General features: G+C 43.0%; 1 protein-coding gene and 1 long non-coding RNA gene across 2 annotated transcripts in view; one reads left to right on the top strand and one right to left on the bottom strand.

The window, feature by feature from the left end:
- LOC145651834 (uncharacterized) overlaps positions 1–7,312 on the bottom strand; it is a 10,235-nt gene extending 2,923 nt beyond the window's left edge. The window contains exons 1-2 of the long non-coding RNA XR_014117915.1: positions 2,225–7,312; positions 1–1,484 (exon numbers count right to left, since the gene is read on the bottom strand). The exon at positions 1–1,484 is cut by the window's left edge and continues 2,923 nt beyond it. This is a non-coding gene — a long non-coding RNA (uncharacterized LOC145651834). The remainder of the gene's footprint in view (positions 1,485–2,224) is intronic.
- Positions 7,313–7,503: 191 nt separating this feature from the next.
- On the top strand, positions 7,504–16,591 carry meox2a (mesenchyme homeobox 2a). Its single transcript, XM_035534242.2, has 3 exons — positions 7,504–8,447; positions 13,545–13,717; positions 15,615–16,591. Exons 1-3 carry the CDS (start codon positions 7,949–7,951, stop codon positions 15,831–15,833), a joined length of 891 nt encoding a protein of 296 aa, XP_035390135.1. The 5' UTR covers positions 7,504–7,948; the 3' UTR covers positions 15,834–16,591.
- Positions 16,592–17,489: the final 898 nt, after the last annotated feature.

Below are 17,489 nucleotides of genomic sequence, written 5' to 3' on the forward strand. Positions count from 1 at the left end.
GAGCTGCCAGCGGCTGACACACACACACACACACACACACACACACACACACACACACACACACACACACACACACATATACTCTCCGATATCCTTCCATTGTCCTGAGCCTGCGTCACGGCTGGAACATTCGGTTGGAGGCTGGGGCGTGGGCAGCCCTGTCTACTGGTCCTCACGAGATTATGAGCCGTTGGGATTGTTGTGGAGCGGTGTGGGGAAAAACTCCCAAACTCTGCTTCCCGCTTAAAAAGAGGGAACTGCTGCTAGAATGGCTCCCCTGGGCTACATGTCTGTGCATGCGTGTGTTGTGTCTGTGTGTATGTGCGTGTGTGTGTGACCCCAGGCAGTGAAAAAATGTAGGGGTCACTGAGTTCTGCTGTGTTGCATCTAAATTTGACTCACGACACGCGAGGCAAAACCAGTCATTTTAGTTTGGCTTATTCCTTGCAAACCATTACGGTGCCACTTGATGGAGGTTATTTTTATTTCATACTAGTGTATTACTGTATCATCGGTGCATATATATATATATATATAAAATATAGCTCCTCTTTTTCCTTCAAGCTTGGGTCCTGATTAGTATCTTCAGTAAAGGAGGCTGGAGTTCAAATCCCGAACATGGCGTCTCTCGTGTGGTCCTCTAGACCACACCTTTAACGCTACCCATCTACCTCACTAACAATAAGAGTTTGAAACAAGAGTCACACTGGCTCACATGTCGCCCGGGTCAATAAAGGTCGTGTCAGATGTTGGGGGAACAGGACAATCTGATGAAAATCTGCTGGACTACTGGAACAAATATAAGACACTCGTGGACGAGAGTAGAGAATAGTAGACTGTGGGATATATGGAGAAGAGGTGGGATCTATATATATATATATATATATGTCACCTTTAGAAACAATACTAAACAGTAACACAAAGCTACTAAAGTAAAACAATTACTCCTACGTCTAATAATAATAATGCTAACAACAATCAAAATAATGATAATTCCAAAATCTCAAAGGACTTTACATAAAACAAACAAAGTTTATGATGACAAAAAAGGAAGACCCCAGAATATAAAATATTAAATAAACTAAGTGCCTGTTAGCTTAAACAAATATTTCTTTAAAATCTATAATTAATTAACATTTATACAGAACTATGCATAGAATTTCTTATTTATTTCCTACCGAATGAGTGAGCAGATTGAGTAGGGGTGGATTGTTGCTCTTTAAGCCAAATGAGAAAACAGAAGGAAAGAAGAGGTGTGTGTATAAAAGCTTCATCCATTACCTTTGTTCTTTTTGATGGGGGTTGCAATAGTTGCAATCTTGCCATTGAATATTTTCACTTAACGTACACACAAGGAGCTTCAACCTGAATGGCCAGACTGCTGTTTGTGTGATAAACCCAGAGCTGCTGCCTGTCTTCACACAGAGGTCCCGTGCCATAGCACAGATGATGGGCTGGTAATCAGACTGCCAGCATGTCCACATCTGCACATATGTTAACCAGAGGTCATAATGTATTATTACAATGAAACAGCCCGAGTACATACGCTGAATTAACACCTACAGTGTTTATATATGTGCAGCTGGGTTTACATAAACACTGTAGGTTTCAGTGCAACACTGTAGTTCATGCAGTGTACTAAGGAAGTGCATATATTGCTTTTCCTAAAGATATCACATTTACAGCATCTTTGTTTTACACTGATGAAACCTACATGGGGATACACTGTGAATACTGACCCTTGGGGTTGGGATTCATTAATGCCAGCTGAGAGCTCGAATCTGAATCGCTTACCAGTTTGTGCATTTCACCACCAGTAGGGGTCGCCAAATACACACACCAGAAAATTTCCTCTTTTTTTTTTGTAATAACAGCTGCGTCTAGCATATCGACACAATTAAAACATTCCTTTGCAAAGACAATAACACTTGCTGTGATTGGGTCAAACACGACACAATGACCAATCAGTGGCTATGTTTTCAAGTTCCGCAACTATACATTGACTAAACATTTTGAAAAATTATTAGACAACTCATTTATTTCTTTACCATTTTCAGGACCAGATGAACGTACCAATGGCCAATGCAAAAATATTTTTGATGAGCAAATAAACATAAAAATTAAGTTAATTAAAACTTACAAACATTAAAATTACTGGGGTTTTAGAATAAAGCTTTAGATTAAAACCTCTTCAAATCTAAGAAGTTCCTCAGATGTGACTGACCTAGGAGTGTCACGAATGAAGTGAACACTTGGAAAGGCATCTGTGGAGGGTAGCTGGCTTCTCTGATGAAGTTCTAGCTCCACATTGAGAATCCATTAGTCTGCTGCTGGAGGGAACTAGTCCCGTTCCCCAGCGGAGCAGGGGCCCCTGGGGCCCGTCACTGAGGGCTTTGGCCCGAGCCATAGGCACTACAAGAGAGGAGGAAGCCGTTAAATCATAAAACGTTGACTTCACTTTTCAAAAAGATTGTCCTTATTGAAACAGTATGGAGAACTGAGGAGGGTGGCCAGCTTTGGTGGTTCAGTTGGCTATTAACCTACTATATCTCAGCAGCTATAGTAAAAGAGACTTGTGGGTGCCAGGAATTAATTGGATTGTGTGACAGACAGCATAAAGAAATGTGGCGATCGCACTTAAAAGATGTTCGTGCTCAAATAGCGCTCAAGTCAGTACAGTGAATGGCATCCGGCCTGTGAGGTGAAGCAGGGCGACAGCATGCACAGTGCAGCAAGCGACTGAGTCTGGGGGGGTACAGGCTCCATACCACAGTGCAGGAGCAGGATCCATCACAGGAACTGCTGGAGTTTGGAGTCTTGACTTGTTGTGTATTTGAGTGGTGTTTGCGGTCAGCCAGTGCAACAGTCCTGTGATGTGTGTAGGCGTGATCTGCGCTCTGGCTCAGAATTACTGCCACTGTCACATTTTAATTCTTTCTACCCTCTATATACTGTAACTAGCATTTATATGAAATACATTGGGCTTATATAAGTAATCGCCAGAGCTCTGTGGTAAATACATGATTTTCCCAGCATGGTTAATAAACATGTTGTACATTTTCATGGGTTGATTAATTATGACTCTTCATAAGACTGGGCTGAATAATTATGGTTCTCCATAAGACTGGGTTGATTAATTATGACTCTTCATAAGCCTGGGCTGATTAATTATGGCTCTTCATAAGACTGGGCTGAATAATTATGGCTCTTCATAAGCCTGGGCTGATTAATTATGGGTCTTCATAAGACTGGGCTGAATAATTATGGCTCTTCATAAGCCTGGGCTGATTAATTATGGCTCTTCATAAGCCTGGGTTGATTAATTATGACTGTTCATAAGCCTGGGCTGAATAATTATGGCTCTTCATAAGACTGGGCTGATTAATTATGGGTCTTCATAAGACTGGGCTGAATAATTATGGCTCTTCATAAGCCTGGGCTGATTAATTATGGGTCTTCATAAGACTGGGCTGAATAATTATGGCTCTTCATAAGCCTGGGCTAATTAATTATGGCTCTTCATAAGACTGGGTTGATTAATTATGGATCTTCATAAGCCTGGGCTGAATAATTATGGCTCTTCATATGACTGGGCTGAATAATTATGGCTCTTCATAAGACTCTTCTTCTCTCACAGCATCTCAAAACTGCTCTGCTGGTTGCAGTCGTGGTGTACAAGGTGTTCATCATAAAAGTTTTTTTTGATTGAATTGGTTTTAATAACTTTAATTGTTTATTTAATTGGCTATTTATTGGCTATTACAAAATATGCGATCTGAATTACGTCTCTTTGACATAAAAGTGCAACTATGAACTGTCAGGGAAACTATTTAGTATAAATACATAAAACCATGTATTTACATAAAACTATTTACTAGAAATGCATAAAATTGTGTATTTATGTAAAACTATTTACTATAGATAATTTGAATGTTTTATCTACATATTTACATGAAACCTTTATTATACTATGAACGTTACACTGTCAGAAATTACAGGAATATTTGTGCAATTTTATACGAGGATACTGCTAATATTATAAATGAAATCATAATCATTTATTGAGTGAAAAAAAGACTATGGGGGGAAAATCATTTACCACCAAAAATACAGAATGCATATATTCTATTTTTTTTTTCATTTTTAAAACGATATATTAATTATCAGATTTTAGATGTTGCATAAACATGCTGTATATAGCAGATATATGCAATGTTACAACTTCTAAAACTGCATTTCAACGAAACTCATATTAAAATAAACATCTGTGTAAACACATTAAAAATAAACAGTAAAAAGTAATCGCAAAATGTTGTAAACAAAAAACTTTCCTCTTCCCGAGTAAATGGGAAAGAACTACAGATTCCCAAAGCGTAAAGGGTACCGCATCTACCAGTGAGTGGAACGTCAGCGTAAGTACCACTCGTATCCAGAGTTGACTTTCCCTGTGCCTCAGACGGCTTCTCCACATTGTCTTCTATTGTCTTCTCAAAAATCTGGATGAAATGGTTTACGCTTAACTAGCTCCATGATTGAGTCAGAAGGGTCCACTCTGGTTCAGATCTGCGCCCAGGATGAGGAAATAATTGAAACTCATAATATACAGGTCTGGTATGTAACACCAGATTACTATGCAACAGGTCCTGTTATCAGAATTATATTACACAGACTGTGAACACATTAAAAAGTGAGAATAGTCTAAATAAATTATTATTATATTTATGTAATATTTTACTGATATTCACTCAGAGGTAGAGCACAAAATATAATATTTAGGAGCAGTGTTGTCAGCATCTTCAAAGCCATTTTGAAGTGTAGATAAAAGTCACTATTTCATGTGGACATCTTTAATATTATATTTCCATTCAGTTCATAATCACTTTAATCACTAAGTTAAAACATTCCTTTTCCTGGTATGAAGGATGTAGGCCTCTCTGAAATTAATTATAAATCATAGTTAATTTAATATCATAAATTAATATTTATTCATATTTATTTATACTTATTTTACTTGTTGAAAATTCTCTTAAAACATTCTATTTTTGCTGTAATGCCATAATAATGCTAATTAACTGAATGTCATTTTTTCAGCAGTGAAATACTCTGGACTAGGCTGATCTTTCACAGAGTTCGGAGAGAGATCACATGCATGCAGGCATGCACGCACGCACACACATGCACACACGCACACACACACACACACACACACACACACACACACTTCTGTCCCTTTTTAATGCTTGAGAAACCGCGTGGGGGTCCTTGAGACGTTGTGCGGGGTGCAGCGTCCAGAGGCTTTGCTCCTCTCTCAGTCTGCGTATTACTTCTCTCTCTGTTTTCCAGCTGCACACGGCAGCAGATGTGCGTGCGAACGTCAGGATGCCGCCAGAGCCTGATATCTGCAGGACGCGGACGAGCCTAACTGCGGCAAACAGCTCGATGAAAAAATGTAGTATTTTAATAATATTTTACGTCGTACGCGGTTGAATAACATAGCGATGAGTCTAGTGTAAAATATAGATTTGCAAAAATGAAAAATACACTGAAACTGAAACTATTCGGGATAGTCTTGAGAATAGGCTCGTCATTTATGTGTCCTATTTTAAAATCGGTGTCCATAGACGCTCTTCTCCAGAGCCTGGATTAAAGCCTGATTCTGAAGCTCTGAAACAACCAGTCGTCCTCCTCCCTTAAACCATACGGTGCCAGACTGCAGGTGTAGTGCCCTCAACTTCACATGTATGATCGAGGTCCACCAGTGTTTTCTCTCTCCTTCTTTCTCTGTCTCACATCTTTTCTCCAGCCCGACACCCCAAAAACACCAGACAGCCTGTTGCATGCTGGGAGCATTAAGACTGTCGGTGACATGGGGAGTGATTAGGCCCCCTGCCTGTATTCACTGCACACATCCCCCACGCGACATGATCTCTCTTTGCCGAGCGCCGACCCGCTGTGGGCTGCGTGTCCTCCGCTCCGGCTAATTGAGCTAATGATGAAAGAAAACAAACAGAATTGCGGGAGTACTCACCCCAGATGCGTTCTGCGTGCCTTGCTGTTCTGCAGCCTGCGCTCTCTCTCTCTCTCTCCCTCCCTCCCTCCCTCCCTCCCTCTCCCACCCTGCTGTCCAGGCCTGTGGCTCCCACTCGGCTGTCTGCTAAAGCCATTTCCCCCAACACAGCCTTCTCACTTCCTCCCTGTCACCGGTCCCTTTGCTGCCGTATCTGCGCACGTTACGGGGTGCGGTCGGCCCAGGTGGGCAGGGGGGTCACGGTGAAGCGTACCATCTGCATATACACCCTGCAGCTCTGTCTTTCTTTAATCAATCGGACAGAACTAAGAAGGAAAAGACGAGCAGGGATGCAGCAAACAGGAGCAGTGTATTAGTGTGGCAAAATCATACGATACCTTCAGCACTGTTGTTATAATTGACATTAATTCATCATTTGGTTGTGTGAATACAGTCAGAGACTTGCAAAATGGCTCCTGGCATCTCTACAAGAAGTGCATGAGGGTTGCATCCTTCAAAATGGCCCCATTAAGTGCCATTCAAAAATATGCAGTCATAAAGCTTGAAGTTTGTATTAAAGTTCTAACAGAGAACTGAAACAAATCAAATGCAGACATTTCACCTCACAGTGACTTCACACTAATTGGCTGAGCGATTCCGACCATGCTCTCTTAAAGACACTTTTCACTTGGCATTAGCCAGTGTAATACTTTAATCAGAATTAACTGAAAATAAAAAAGTAAAAAAGTATATTCTTGATGCAAGGCTAATTCTATTTTTTATTGGTTAATCAGACTATTTAGAGCAAAACATATTAATGAAACAAAAAACCAAAGAGACTATAAATAAGGCACCGTATTTGTGTTTGTAAATAAATAGGTGGACTAAATAAATCTATATATAGATGCCAAAAACTTTGTCAAATGATGTCCCTTAACTTCATATTGCAAAACCAGGTTCAGGCTCTTGTTTCTCATCTTCGTTTTAGATGGAGGCTGCTTGAATAATTGTCAGAGGAACAGAGTTCACGTTTATTGTTGTGTTAGACCTTGATCGGGAAGATCTACAACAGGAGGACTCCGGCAACAAGGCCCTGCCGTGTAAATCATCCTTACAGCGTAGATAGAGGTGGGGGACGGGGCCGCCCGCTACCCCTCCGTTCATGGCTTACACAGCTAATCGGCCGTTTACTCTGGGCGTGAAACAATAGTAAAAGAAAATGAGAGAACAAAAACAGTAGAGAGGTCACTAAGGGTCAAGCCCCTAAAGTCCACCGCGAGGGCCGAGCTTTTCCTGAGCAGTGGCTGTTGTTCTATGACTGAGACCCGTCACGCTGCTGTGTTATGCGGGGCTGATCGTGTGCATGGGTTCCATGACCCAGCCTTCCTCTCACATTACAGCTCTATTTATAACCCCCCCCCCCTCCATACGCCCCTGCTACAGGCTCCGCTCCCTGCATGCGGTTCCAAGCCCCAGCCCATAGCCTGCAGCGTCGACCCAGAGTGAGGGGAGGAAGCACCTTCCCCTCACAACTGCTCAGCACTCTCCTCCGGGCCGACATCTGAGATTCTGCTCTGCTTCTCTCAGCTGCGTCCGAGCCGGGCACTGCTGGTGTTTACCCAACACCGCCTGGCAGCTCTCACTCTGGATTACCACACACACACACACGCGCGCACACGCAGACACATACACACGCGCGCGCGCGCGCACACTCAGACACGGGCACAAACCCACACGTACACATGCACACGCACACGCCGTGCCTGCATCTCAGTTTTTTTCTCCCTTTCCTGGACATCTTTCGTCAAGTGAGAAAAGAAGGATCTTTTTTTTGTTGGTTTTTTTTTGTGGAATTTGTTTGAGCTTTAGGAATTTGTCTTTTATTTTTGGAGAGTTCTGCGACTGCGGAGCAGGGGGTTGCAGGGGCGCTTTTTGCGCACGATGGATCACACGGTGTTCGGCTGCCTGCGAGGCCCCCACGCCGCTCCACAGAGCCTCCACCCAGCCTTTGCCCTGCACAGCCGCTCCGAGCACCTCTCGGCCTACCCGGACCTCTGCTCCACCTCCTCCTCCACCTCTCCCTGTGTCGTGAGCAGCTACCCAGGGGAGAGCAGCCTCTTCGGGGGTCACGGGCACCAGCGCGGGCCCCCAATCGCTCAGCAGCACCACCCTCCTCCCCAACCCCAGACTACTTGGCACGTACCTCACATGCCAGTCGCGTCGTCCGCCAGCACCCGGCTGTGTCCGGGCATGGCGGGTACCGACTCCGGCTCCTCGGACATGGGCCCTGGGGGGCCGAGCCTATGTGCCAGCACTCCCAGCCTGGCTGGAGGGGTGCCCACGGGAGCCTCCTGCGTACCAGGTGGGGACTTTGGCCATCGGACGCTGTCTCCGGCCGAGGCGGAGAAGAGGAACTGCAAAAGGAGGAACGACAGCTCAGGTAAGGCACTGGAGAAGTCCCATCTGTATCCCAGAGATTTAGGCCTGCAGCGGAAAAAAGAAAGACTCACACTGTTCAGTATCATTTTAAAATCTGAAATATATTTAGTGAAATGCTTAAAAGTTGTCTGACTGCTAAACAGTGCATTCATTTTTTTGTTTCTGTTTTAATTTATGAAATGTTTAGTTATAGATTTATATTGTACACTTCAGATTTCATACTAACTTTTTTTGTATTTTATGAGAGGAAAACTTCTATTTTAAGTGAGAAAAGAAATTCCAAATTGACACTCGGGGCTAAATGCCTATTAACAAGCCGTTAGCAGTCTGCAGGATTTTTCAGCCTGAGTTGTAGTTGGCGGTTTTGGAAAATCGTTCTCGCATTGCTCGGAAATGTGGAGCCGTATTTTTGTGTGAGAGACTGTAGATGTTGGCTGACATGCACAGAGGCAGAAGCACAGACTGGCCTGGGACGCTGTGTGGGCATTTGCATTTTCACTTCGCAAACCATCTGGTTCGTCGCCACAATTTTTAGGGATCTGAAAATTAGGCTTACTGTAAAAAATGGATGTCAAGGATTGTTAAAAACAATGCTGACACTTGTGATATCTGACTCCTGACTGACAGAGCGTTAATGGAATCTTCTTATTGAAAAGTTGCATTGAAATATTGAATTTATGAATTGTATATTTATTTATTTTGGTGCTCATAATGTTTATGGAATAAAACTTCCTTCGCCTGCAGAAGGAATGCTCTCTATAACCAGGCCAGTCGATGCGTCTACTGCTGCAGAGTCCATGAGGTTTGTTCTTTCATGAAAGTTTCTTTGAAACAACTTTTTTGGAAACAACTTTAAGCTAAAAATCTACTTTTCACATTAGTGTAAAATGTTCTTATTAGTAAGACTAAGGATCGTACATGAAGTCCATCTTAAAAAGCAGAAGGCAGCTCCATCTAAAAGTAATAGCAGGTGTTCTCAAAATTAAAGAAAAAAAAATCTTAAATTCTCACTTGCGCACGTCTAAAATCCAAAAGACTCTTCTTCAAAATGTCAGCGGTAAACATCAGTTTCTTTGTAGAACTTATGCACCAAACATCTTGTTTTAACTTCTTGTTTCCAAGCCTCTGAACTTCAGCCATTAACTCTGTCTTTTCTAGTGACACTGAGCTCATTCACTCTGGAAACGCCACGTACCTTTAACCGGAGCGTTTTAAGACTGGAACACAATATACTGATAAACACCAGTGTCTGTATACACTGCGAGATTATAAAACCAACTGATTTGAAAGTCTAGCAGTAGGTTAAGCATTTTTAAGATAATTTTTTCTCTCTCCCTAGAACACTAAAATTCAAAAACATGTTGGAAAAGGTTCAAGCATAAATGCTGAGCGTCGGGGGACCAGCGCTCTCATGTTTTCTTGTTTGGTGTAATTTTTACGCTGTTTGCGGAACGTGGCCCCCGGGACCCCCTGTCAGAGTACCTGACCGGCCTGCACATAAACTAACGGTAAATGTGAGGAACACTGATGGTGGTTTCCCTCACACATGACGCTGTCGTCACCCTCTGCAGCTCAGGATGAGCTGGTGTGCTTGCCAAGGTTCTGCGCTGGGCACCCGGCTGTTCACGCCAACGCCGCGGAGTATGGCCGGAATAACTGCGGAGTATTCCGAAATAACGAGAAGCACAGGGAACGGAGAGGCAAGAGAATTAAGCGGAACTGAATCTCTGACGGGAATTCAGCCAAATTAAAATCAGGTGTAATCAGACATTAAGTGTTTCCTTATGCTGCTGTCTTCAATTAAGGATTCACACTACACGGTATGAAAATGCCATCTCTGAAGTTTCACCCATCGGTCCGAGAGTACACGTCACATCACAGAGATCTACTCTCTCAAAGAATTAATGAATCGTCTAATAAATAGTGGATAAACTAAATTATGAAAATATTAATAACTAGTGGCAATGTTTCTTCCTCAATATGTGACATTCACAGTTCAAAGACGGAGTTCCTTTATAACACCCATCACAATATTCACAAAATCTGTGTTGTAGTGTGTTAAACATTTGGTCAGGCTTAGTAATACTACTGGACTGTTTTGATTTTGTAAACGGGGGCTTCAGCTCTCTCTCTCTCTCTCTCTCTCTCTCTCTCTCTCTCTCTCTCTCTCTCTGTCTCTCTCTCTCTCTCTCTCACACACACACACACACACCTAAATATGGTGCTAATGAAGCATAGCTGATGCAATCAGCTATTTAAACAGGAGTGTGGACTAGTTCCAGCGAGGTGACGGCGTTTCTCCTTATATAGTTGATTTGTATATAATTACACAGACACCCAATGCAACACATTTGATGTCAGATCCGAGATGCTTAGGTCACTCAGGTGATGAGCACAACACTGCTTTGCTTCACTTGGAGCGTTGCTGGTCAATTTTATTAATGAAGAATTTAAAAAAAACAACAACAACAAAAAAAAACGTTTAAGCAGTTAAATGGCTTTAATTCTTATATTTCCTATGAGATGTGGAGGATCATCCCTGCTTGTACTGTTTGTATCTTTAACTTTTAAAAGTTCCATGTGACTTTGCTGGTGCCAAAGCAAAAAGAAAAAAACAAAATGGACTACAGAATAGGGAAGAATCTTTAGCGCAACGAGAGCTGAACCAAACAATGAATGAATGAATCTGACAGAATGACAATCTTCTGCCCATTAGCAGAACTAAACCACCAATTACAGCTGAAACAGAGCTACCTGAAATCTTTCACTTAATGGTAAAAGATCAGACTCAGCAGCATACTCCTTCCTAAAATTACTACACAATAATCATTTTTACTTTGAAAAGTAATTCTAACACATTGCAGCAGGGGAGCAAATAAAAAGTAACACATGAAGTCTTTAGAAGAGTGTGTACTTTACTGTACGTTAGCGTATGATTAGCTCTGGGAAGTCATTTCCACATTGGGATATTTGGATATGTGCCAGTACCTTTCTTTATTACCGGCTTAATAATATTTTCTTCTTTAATAATTGTCTTCTCTTCTTATGCCTACCAACAATCAAAATGCTGATTAAAAAGTTGAATAAATTAGACATCAGAGACACTTAAAAAATGATTGTGTCTGAAATCCTTCCACTAATAGGGCTGGATGGTGATTCAATAAATTCTGAATAACGTAGAACTTGAGCAAAATCATGCAAGGAGAATCAGACTTTGGTTTTGTGTGTGTGTGTGTTTTGTGTGCAGCTCTGCGTTTGATGGCAGATGAAAGTTCAGTCGTGGTCATTATAGCTGCGGTACAGGTGCTGTGTCGTAAAGCTGTTAGAGCGGCATGAACTCACATCGGCGCTGTTCTCAGAACATCTTCTCATGTTAGTCTGTCCTTATCCACCACGCCTGTGTGTAGCTCGCGCGGACTGCACCCATGACTACTGCCCGTAGTCAATCGGGCTAAAACAGAACCAGACAAGCTGCTGCAGCAGTTGGGGGCCAGCAGTAGCTCAGTGGTTAAGGTCCTTGAATAGTACTCAGAAGGTTGCCAGTTCAAGCCCCACCACTGCCAGGTGGCCACTGTTGGACCCCCTGATCAAGGCCCTTAATCCTCAATTGCTCCAGTTGTGTTCAGTCAGAATTGTAAGTTGATTTGAATAAAAGCATCAGCTGAATGCTCTAAATGTGTAGTTGCTCCTGCCTCTCAAGGGTAGACAAGAACAGCCCAGATGTGAGCATGTCCATGGCAGACTTTACATGAAGACAATCTCTGTTGTACAGCACAGAATAAAGGTTATATTAGAAACCTTTTCTTTAGGTCAATAATCTGTGCAACAGTGCCATAATCAAATTAAATTAAGCAATATGTCATCCTACTTGCTGTTTGAGGAAGTGAGTACACATTCTAGCCACATAACATTAGCCATATGAGAAATAGACATTCAAACACATGACCTGATAATAATACGACCTGATATGTTTCTGTTCTGAAATACTGGTTGTTCCCATGACTTGGGGCCTGTTTAAAGATGCCTCTGTGCAGAGCTGGGTTAAGGATCACCTGTTAGATTAGTGCACACATGAATCCAAAACTAGACACTGATGTGAAACATGCACCCAGGTGCCCACCTAAACCACAGGAAGATTCATTCACCATATTCTCCCTAAAAAATGGCCAAGAATTAAATGTGTTCCTCATTGTGTCAAAACAACTGAGTTTATATATTCTCTCTCTACCTGTCGCTTTAGGGTTAGGGTTATGCTTACGTTTAGGATTAGGGTTATGGTTGCGTTTAGGGTTAGTCCAGTGTCACTTTGGGGTGCCCAGTCCACTGTTTAGTATATGTATTAATTTGGTATATGTCTTAGTTTGATATATATGTATTTATTTGGTATATGTATGAATGTGATATATATGTATTAATGTGTTCTCCTCCTGTAAGAGCTTCTTATCCTACTACTCATGCAGTAGTTTCACATGTGCATGTGGGTTATGTCATGGCAAGAAAATTCTGAAAACAGTGAAGAAAATGATGAAAGAGAGGGAGGGAAAGGGAGAAAGAGAGGAATAACACGTCTGACATTAGCAAAACAAACCTAACTTAAATTAACTTAAAAAAAGAAAGATTGAGAGTGAGTTTCCAGTTTGGGAGACAACGCTGGTAAAATGTTGAGGTAAAGAAACCACAGAACAGACTTTTGCACATTCTCCAGAGCTGGTTTGTTCCATATTAAAACTATGAGGATAACAGATTCCATTAAGAGTGAGTCAGACGAGGGCCGCACTGGAGAACGCTGCACTGGGACTCAGTCCATGGTGAAGACTCGGGTAGCTCTGGCACATTACAGCCTCTGTGCCTGAGGCTCTCTGCCTCCGCCAGCACCATACGAGACTGCTACTTTCATTCTTTCCTTCCTTCAAATAAATATGCCCTTTTTGTTTTTGTTTTCGCATTACAGAAATTTATTTTTATTGTCTTGAAAGTGATACATGTGCAACAAATAAACAAATAAATATTTTCAATTTAGAAGAATTGAGAGATTTGTGTTTTTACTTATTTGAATAACTGTAAATATTTTCCATCTACCCCCATCCCCCCTAACCAGAGTCCCAAGATGGGAATTACAAACCGGACGCAAACAGCAAGCCGCGGAAGGAGCGGACAGCATTCACCAAGGAGCAGATTCGCGAGCTGGAGGCGGAGTTTGCCCATCACAACTACCTGACCAGACTGAGGCGTTACGAAATAGCCGTTAACCTGGATCTGACGGAGAGGCAGGTATGCTCACTCCATGCAACGTACCTGACCAACTTCTTACCTGACCATTCATCACGGTGTCCAACCTCGTAGCTGACCAATCATGTCCAACCTCGTACCTGACCACTCACATCCAACTGATACCTGACCAATCATCATCGTGTCCAAAGGTATTGTCATTTACTTATTTATTATAAAAATCGCATTATTCAGATTGCGTGCCTCTCTGTGCTGCTGTGACTACGGAGAGGGACTATCATATTCCAGATGTTCCTGCTGCAGTGGGGAAATGGAGACAGGCAAAAGATAGACTTCCTTTACAACCTCACACTGCTCTCTGCGTAGGAAGGCCATTTATGGAGCAACACGCAAAATAACGTTAATAACTTAAACACATTTTACTTGGTGAAAAAGAAATATAAGACGATCTAACCCCTTAACGTCCCTGCAGACTAACATTGTGAGGCAACTTTTTAAGTAACTGTAGTTCACTGACTCGTAAGCTCTAACCAATGTTTTTTTTTAAAGTACATTACTATTTTTAGTGAATTAGGTGGCTCTCTTCTACATTTAGTTCCAGCCCACATGCTATCATCTGCATAAATCTAGTTATGTCAAATCACTCATTTTATTTAGCTTTTCTCAGTAACGTGAGTATCGCAACATACATATTTCCACGCTTCCGCATTTAATGGGGCCTTACAGCACAGCTCACAAAGAGTCTCTGATGATCGAAACCTCAGATTTTCGGTACTTTTTTTGCGGGGTCACATTCCTTAGTCATAACATTAACCTCGCCACACACGGGAGTAAGTGACCCCCCCCCCCCCCCCCCAACCTGCTACGTGATCCTTGTGTGAACAAGCACGCACGGAACCACGCCGTGTGCCCTCCGCAGAGTTCTAACTTAACCGTGGCCACCAACACTAAGTCACTGTCATATGATTATTATACTGTAATAGTAACAACAGGCTCACCACCTCGTAGTCAACATAAGTTGTGTAAGACAGCTTACAATAGCTGTGTTTCTACCCTGCTCTGAGGAATTAGCTGTCTAATGACTCACCGAGAGGCCATAATACACGCCCCAACTCATCAGGAGCAGTGCGAACTCTTCATGCAGTGGGTAAAAGTGCAAAACTCGCGGATTTATTTTTAGGTCCGGCATTTTACGGTGCTGACAGCAAGGGCCCCAGGTGGCAAATCAAATGACATTCGAACATACAGAAATACCTGGCGTTTACCAAAACCAGAACTGAAAGTGAACTGGTTGGCGACGGCCAGTAACTTGTTTGTTGATTCTTTTCAACACCGAGTCAAACACGGCTCTCGCGAGGCCTGGGTCTCTGAGTGCCCGAAGATTTCACTCTGATCAACGGCGACGCAGACGTCGCCCGAGACCTCACGCGCATCACGAACCACCAAAAATAAATGTCGGCACAAGGCGATCCCGAGCGGAGGCGCTCCCGGCCACGGACATCTCGCTTGCGCCGTGCCGACCATTTAAGAAGCAGCCTCCTCATCATTCTGGGAAACATAAATAGTGGTCCCAACTTGTCGAGTAAGGAAATGAGGGACGCACTTGATGCTCCAGAGCAGATGTGCTGTCAATTTATTATCGTGGATACAGAAACAGACTATACGTTACCCCGAGGCTGCCAAATCCCTCCAACCGACTACGGTTTCCAAAATCTGTGTATCAAAATGCAGAAATGTACAGCACATAGTCAGCTGATCATGTTGTCTAAGCACCTGTCCACCGGCCGAGGGATATTAGCTTACTTGCGCTTGATGAGTCATGGACATCATGTGCTCAGACAGCGCTGAGCCAAAAGTGGTAGTGCTGCGTGGAGGAGCAGGCCAACCTTCTGTTTCAGGGCAGATAACAGCACCTTACTGCTCCTTCTCCCCCCTCCAGGTGAAAGTCTGGTTCCAGAACAGACGGATGAAATGGAAGCGAGTGAAAGGCGGCCAGCAGGGGGCAGCGGCGAGAGAGAAAGAGCTGGTACATGTGACGAAGGGCACCTTGCTACCGTCTGAGTTCTCGGGCGTCGCCGGACTCCACCACACGGCGGACTCCCTGGTTAACGAGGACAGCCGCGACAGCGACCAGAGTTCCGAGCACGCTCAATTATGATACAGAGAGATCTCAGTTGGCCCCAAGATGCCGACTTGGGGTTATGTTGTGGCCTAGTACCGTGGCAGTCAAGATTGCTCTTCATGTGTGGAGCCCGATAACAGCTCAGTAGGTCTTGACCTTTAATCCTCTGGGCTGCACAAACGGCACCCGCCAAAGGAAAACTATGCCCATGGCTTTTGCTCAGGAAAGTCCCTATAAGAGCTGTTGGTAGCCAACAGCTGATTGACCGTGTCCCACCTACATGGGTACATGTAAAAAAAAAAAAAGAGAACACATGCATGTTCTGCCACAATAGAATCCCGAGAGGAATATGTTGATTTACGTCAAAGTGTCTTATCCAACTGTGAAATTAGTGTTTTGACATTAATGGTTAAACACAGTTTTCACATGGGATATTGAGAGAGTAGGAATTCAAAATCTATTTCATTACTGCATGCTCTCATCGCGTTTAACACGGTAGGAGGACTTTAGAGTCTAAGTGCGACATCTGGAATTTGGGCAAAATGTTGAACATTCCATAAAACTTGCCTTTACATTAAAAAGAGGGCGGGTTTATGCCTTGGTTAGTTTGCACTGTAAACATGTGCCTTCATTGGTTCTACTGAGTTCTTCTGAAACTCTCAATGTAAACAAGTGTTCAGTCAAAATATAAAATGCCGTGTAAATATCAGTATTGCTTTTTTCATACCCTGCATATGACATCAATTTCTTGTACAGACAATTTCATCATAAATAAAGACGTCTCATGTTGTTGACTTAATTTCATGTCTTTCTTTGTTTGTTGTGAGAAGTGAGAGGTATAGCTGAATGCTGGAACAATCTGAGAGAAGGTTCAGCACTTTCTACACCTTCTATCAGGCGCTCATCTGGGCTAAAGTACGCCAGGGCTGGGCGCGGACCGTACATGAATAAATCGCGGAGGAAGCAACCGCATGCTAGCGCCTGAGAGAATGCCAAACTCAACCTCTGCTCTAGACAAGGTCGTGACTTCTGCCAGAGAAAAGAGAGAGTGTAAGGGGATCCTATTCCATGGCAAAAGTGTGTTTGAACCGCCGTTACGGGATACAGTTCTCACCACCACAATGTGAGCACACATTCTAATCGGCAAAGAAAATCTGAGCGCTGGTGTGCCCACCGGCACGTGTGATCGGGGGCCTCTCTACCAAAGGAACCACATGTTTGTAGGTCTATGTGGTAATTCTCAATTAGGAAAAAAAAAGCAAAACGGAGAAAAACAGTTACAGAAAAGTGCGAAGGCAGTGTGGCATAGAACACTGTGTGAACAGCTAATACCAAAACTAAACTGCTGCAGAGCTCTAAGCGTATTGGAAGGTTGTCTGAATCTCAGTGTAACTAGGGTAAGACTAATTTAAGCCACCTCACGGTGGTGTGGTGTTGTCCAGGCTGCTTTATTACATGACCTTTGTCAGTCCCTTCCCTCCATGATGGTTTGTCATTCTGAGGCAGCGTTCCTTCCACAGGAAAGGTCATAATGCTGTAAAATGGGTCTGAGTCAAAGCGAGCACTACCCACAGAACACTTCTCCCAACTATACCAAGGTGCCGCTTCATAGTGATCGAGGCTATGATTAGTACACTCATAACAGCATAACAGCATACTAACTAATCAGTATGTTTCAGGGCAGGAATGCAA

This window comes from Electrophorus electricus, chromosome 17, assembly GCF_041902795.1.
Source record: "Electrophorus electricus isolate QZ-2024a chromosome 17, ASM4190279v1, whole genome shotgun sequence".
NCBI lineage: Eukaryota > Metazoa > Chordata > Actinopteri > Gymnotiformes > Gymnotidae > Electrophorus > Electrophorus electricus.

Coding starts and splice junctions, on each gene's coding strand:
- meox2a (XM_035534242.2), top strand. CDS start 7,949: ATGGATCACACGGTGTTCGGCTGCCTGCGAGGCCCCCACGCCGCTCCA. Junction 8,448..13,544: donor AAGGAGGAACGACAGCTCAG/GTAAGGCACTGG, acceptor CCCCCTAACCAG/AGTCCCAAGATGGGAATTAC. Junction 13,718..15,614: donor TGGATCTGACGGAGAGGCAG/GTATGCTCACTC, acceptor TCCCCCCTCCAG/GTGAAAGTCTGGTTCCAGAA.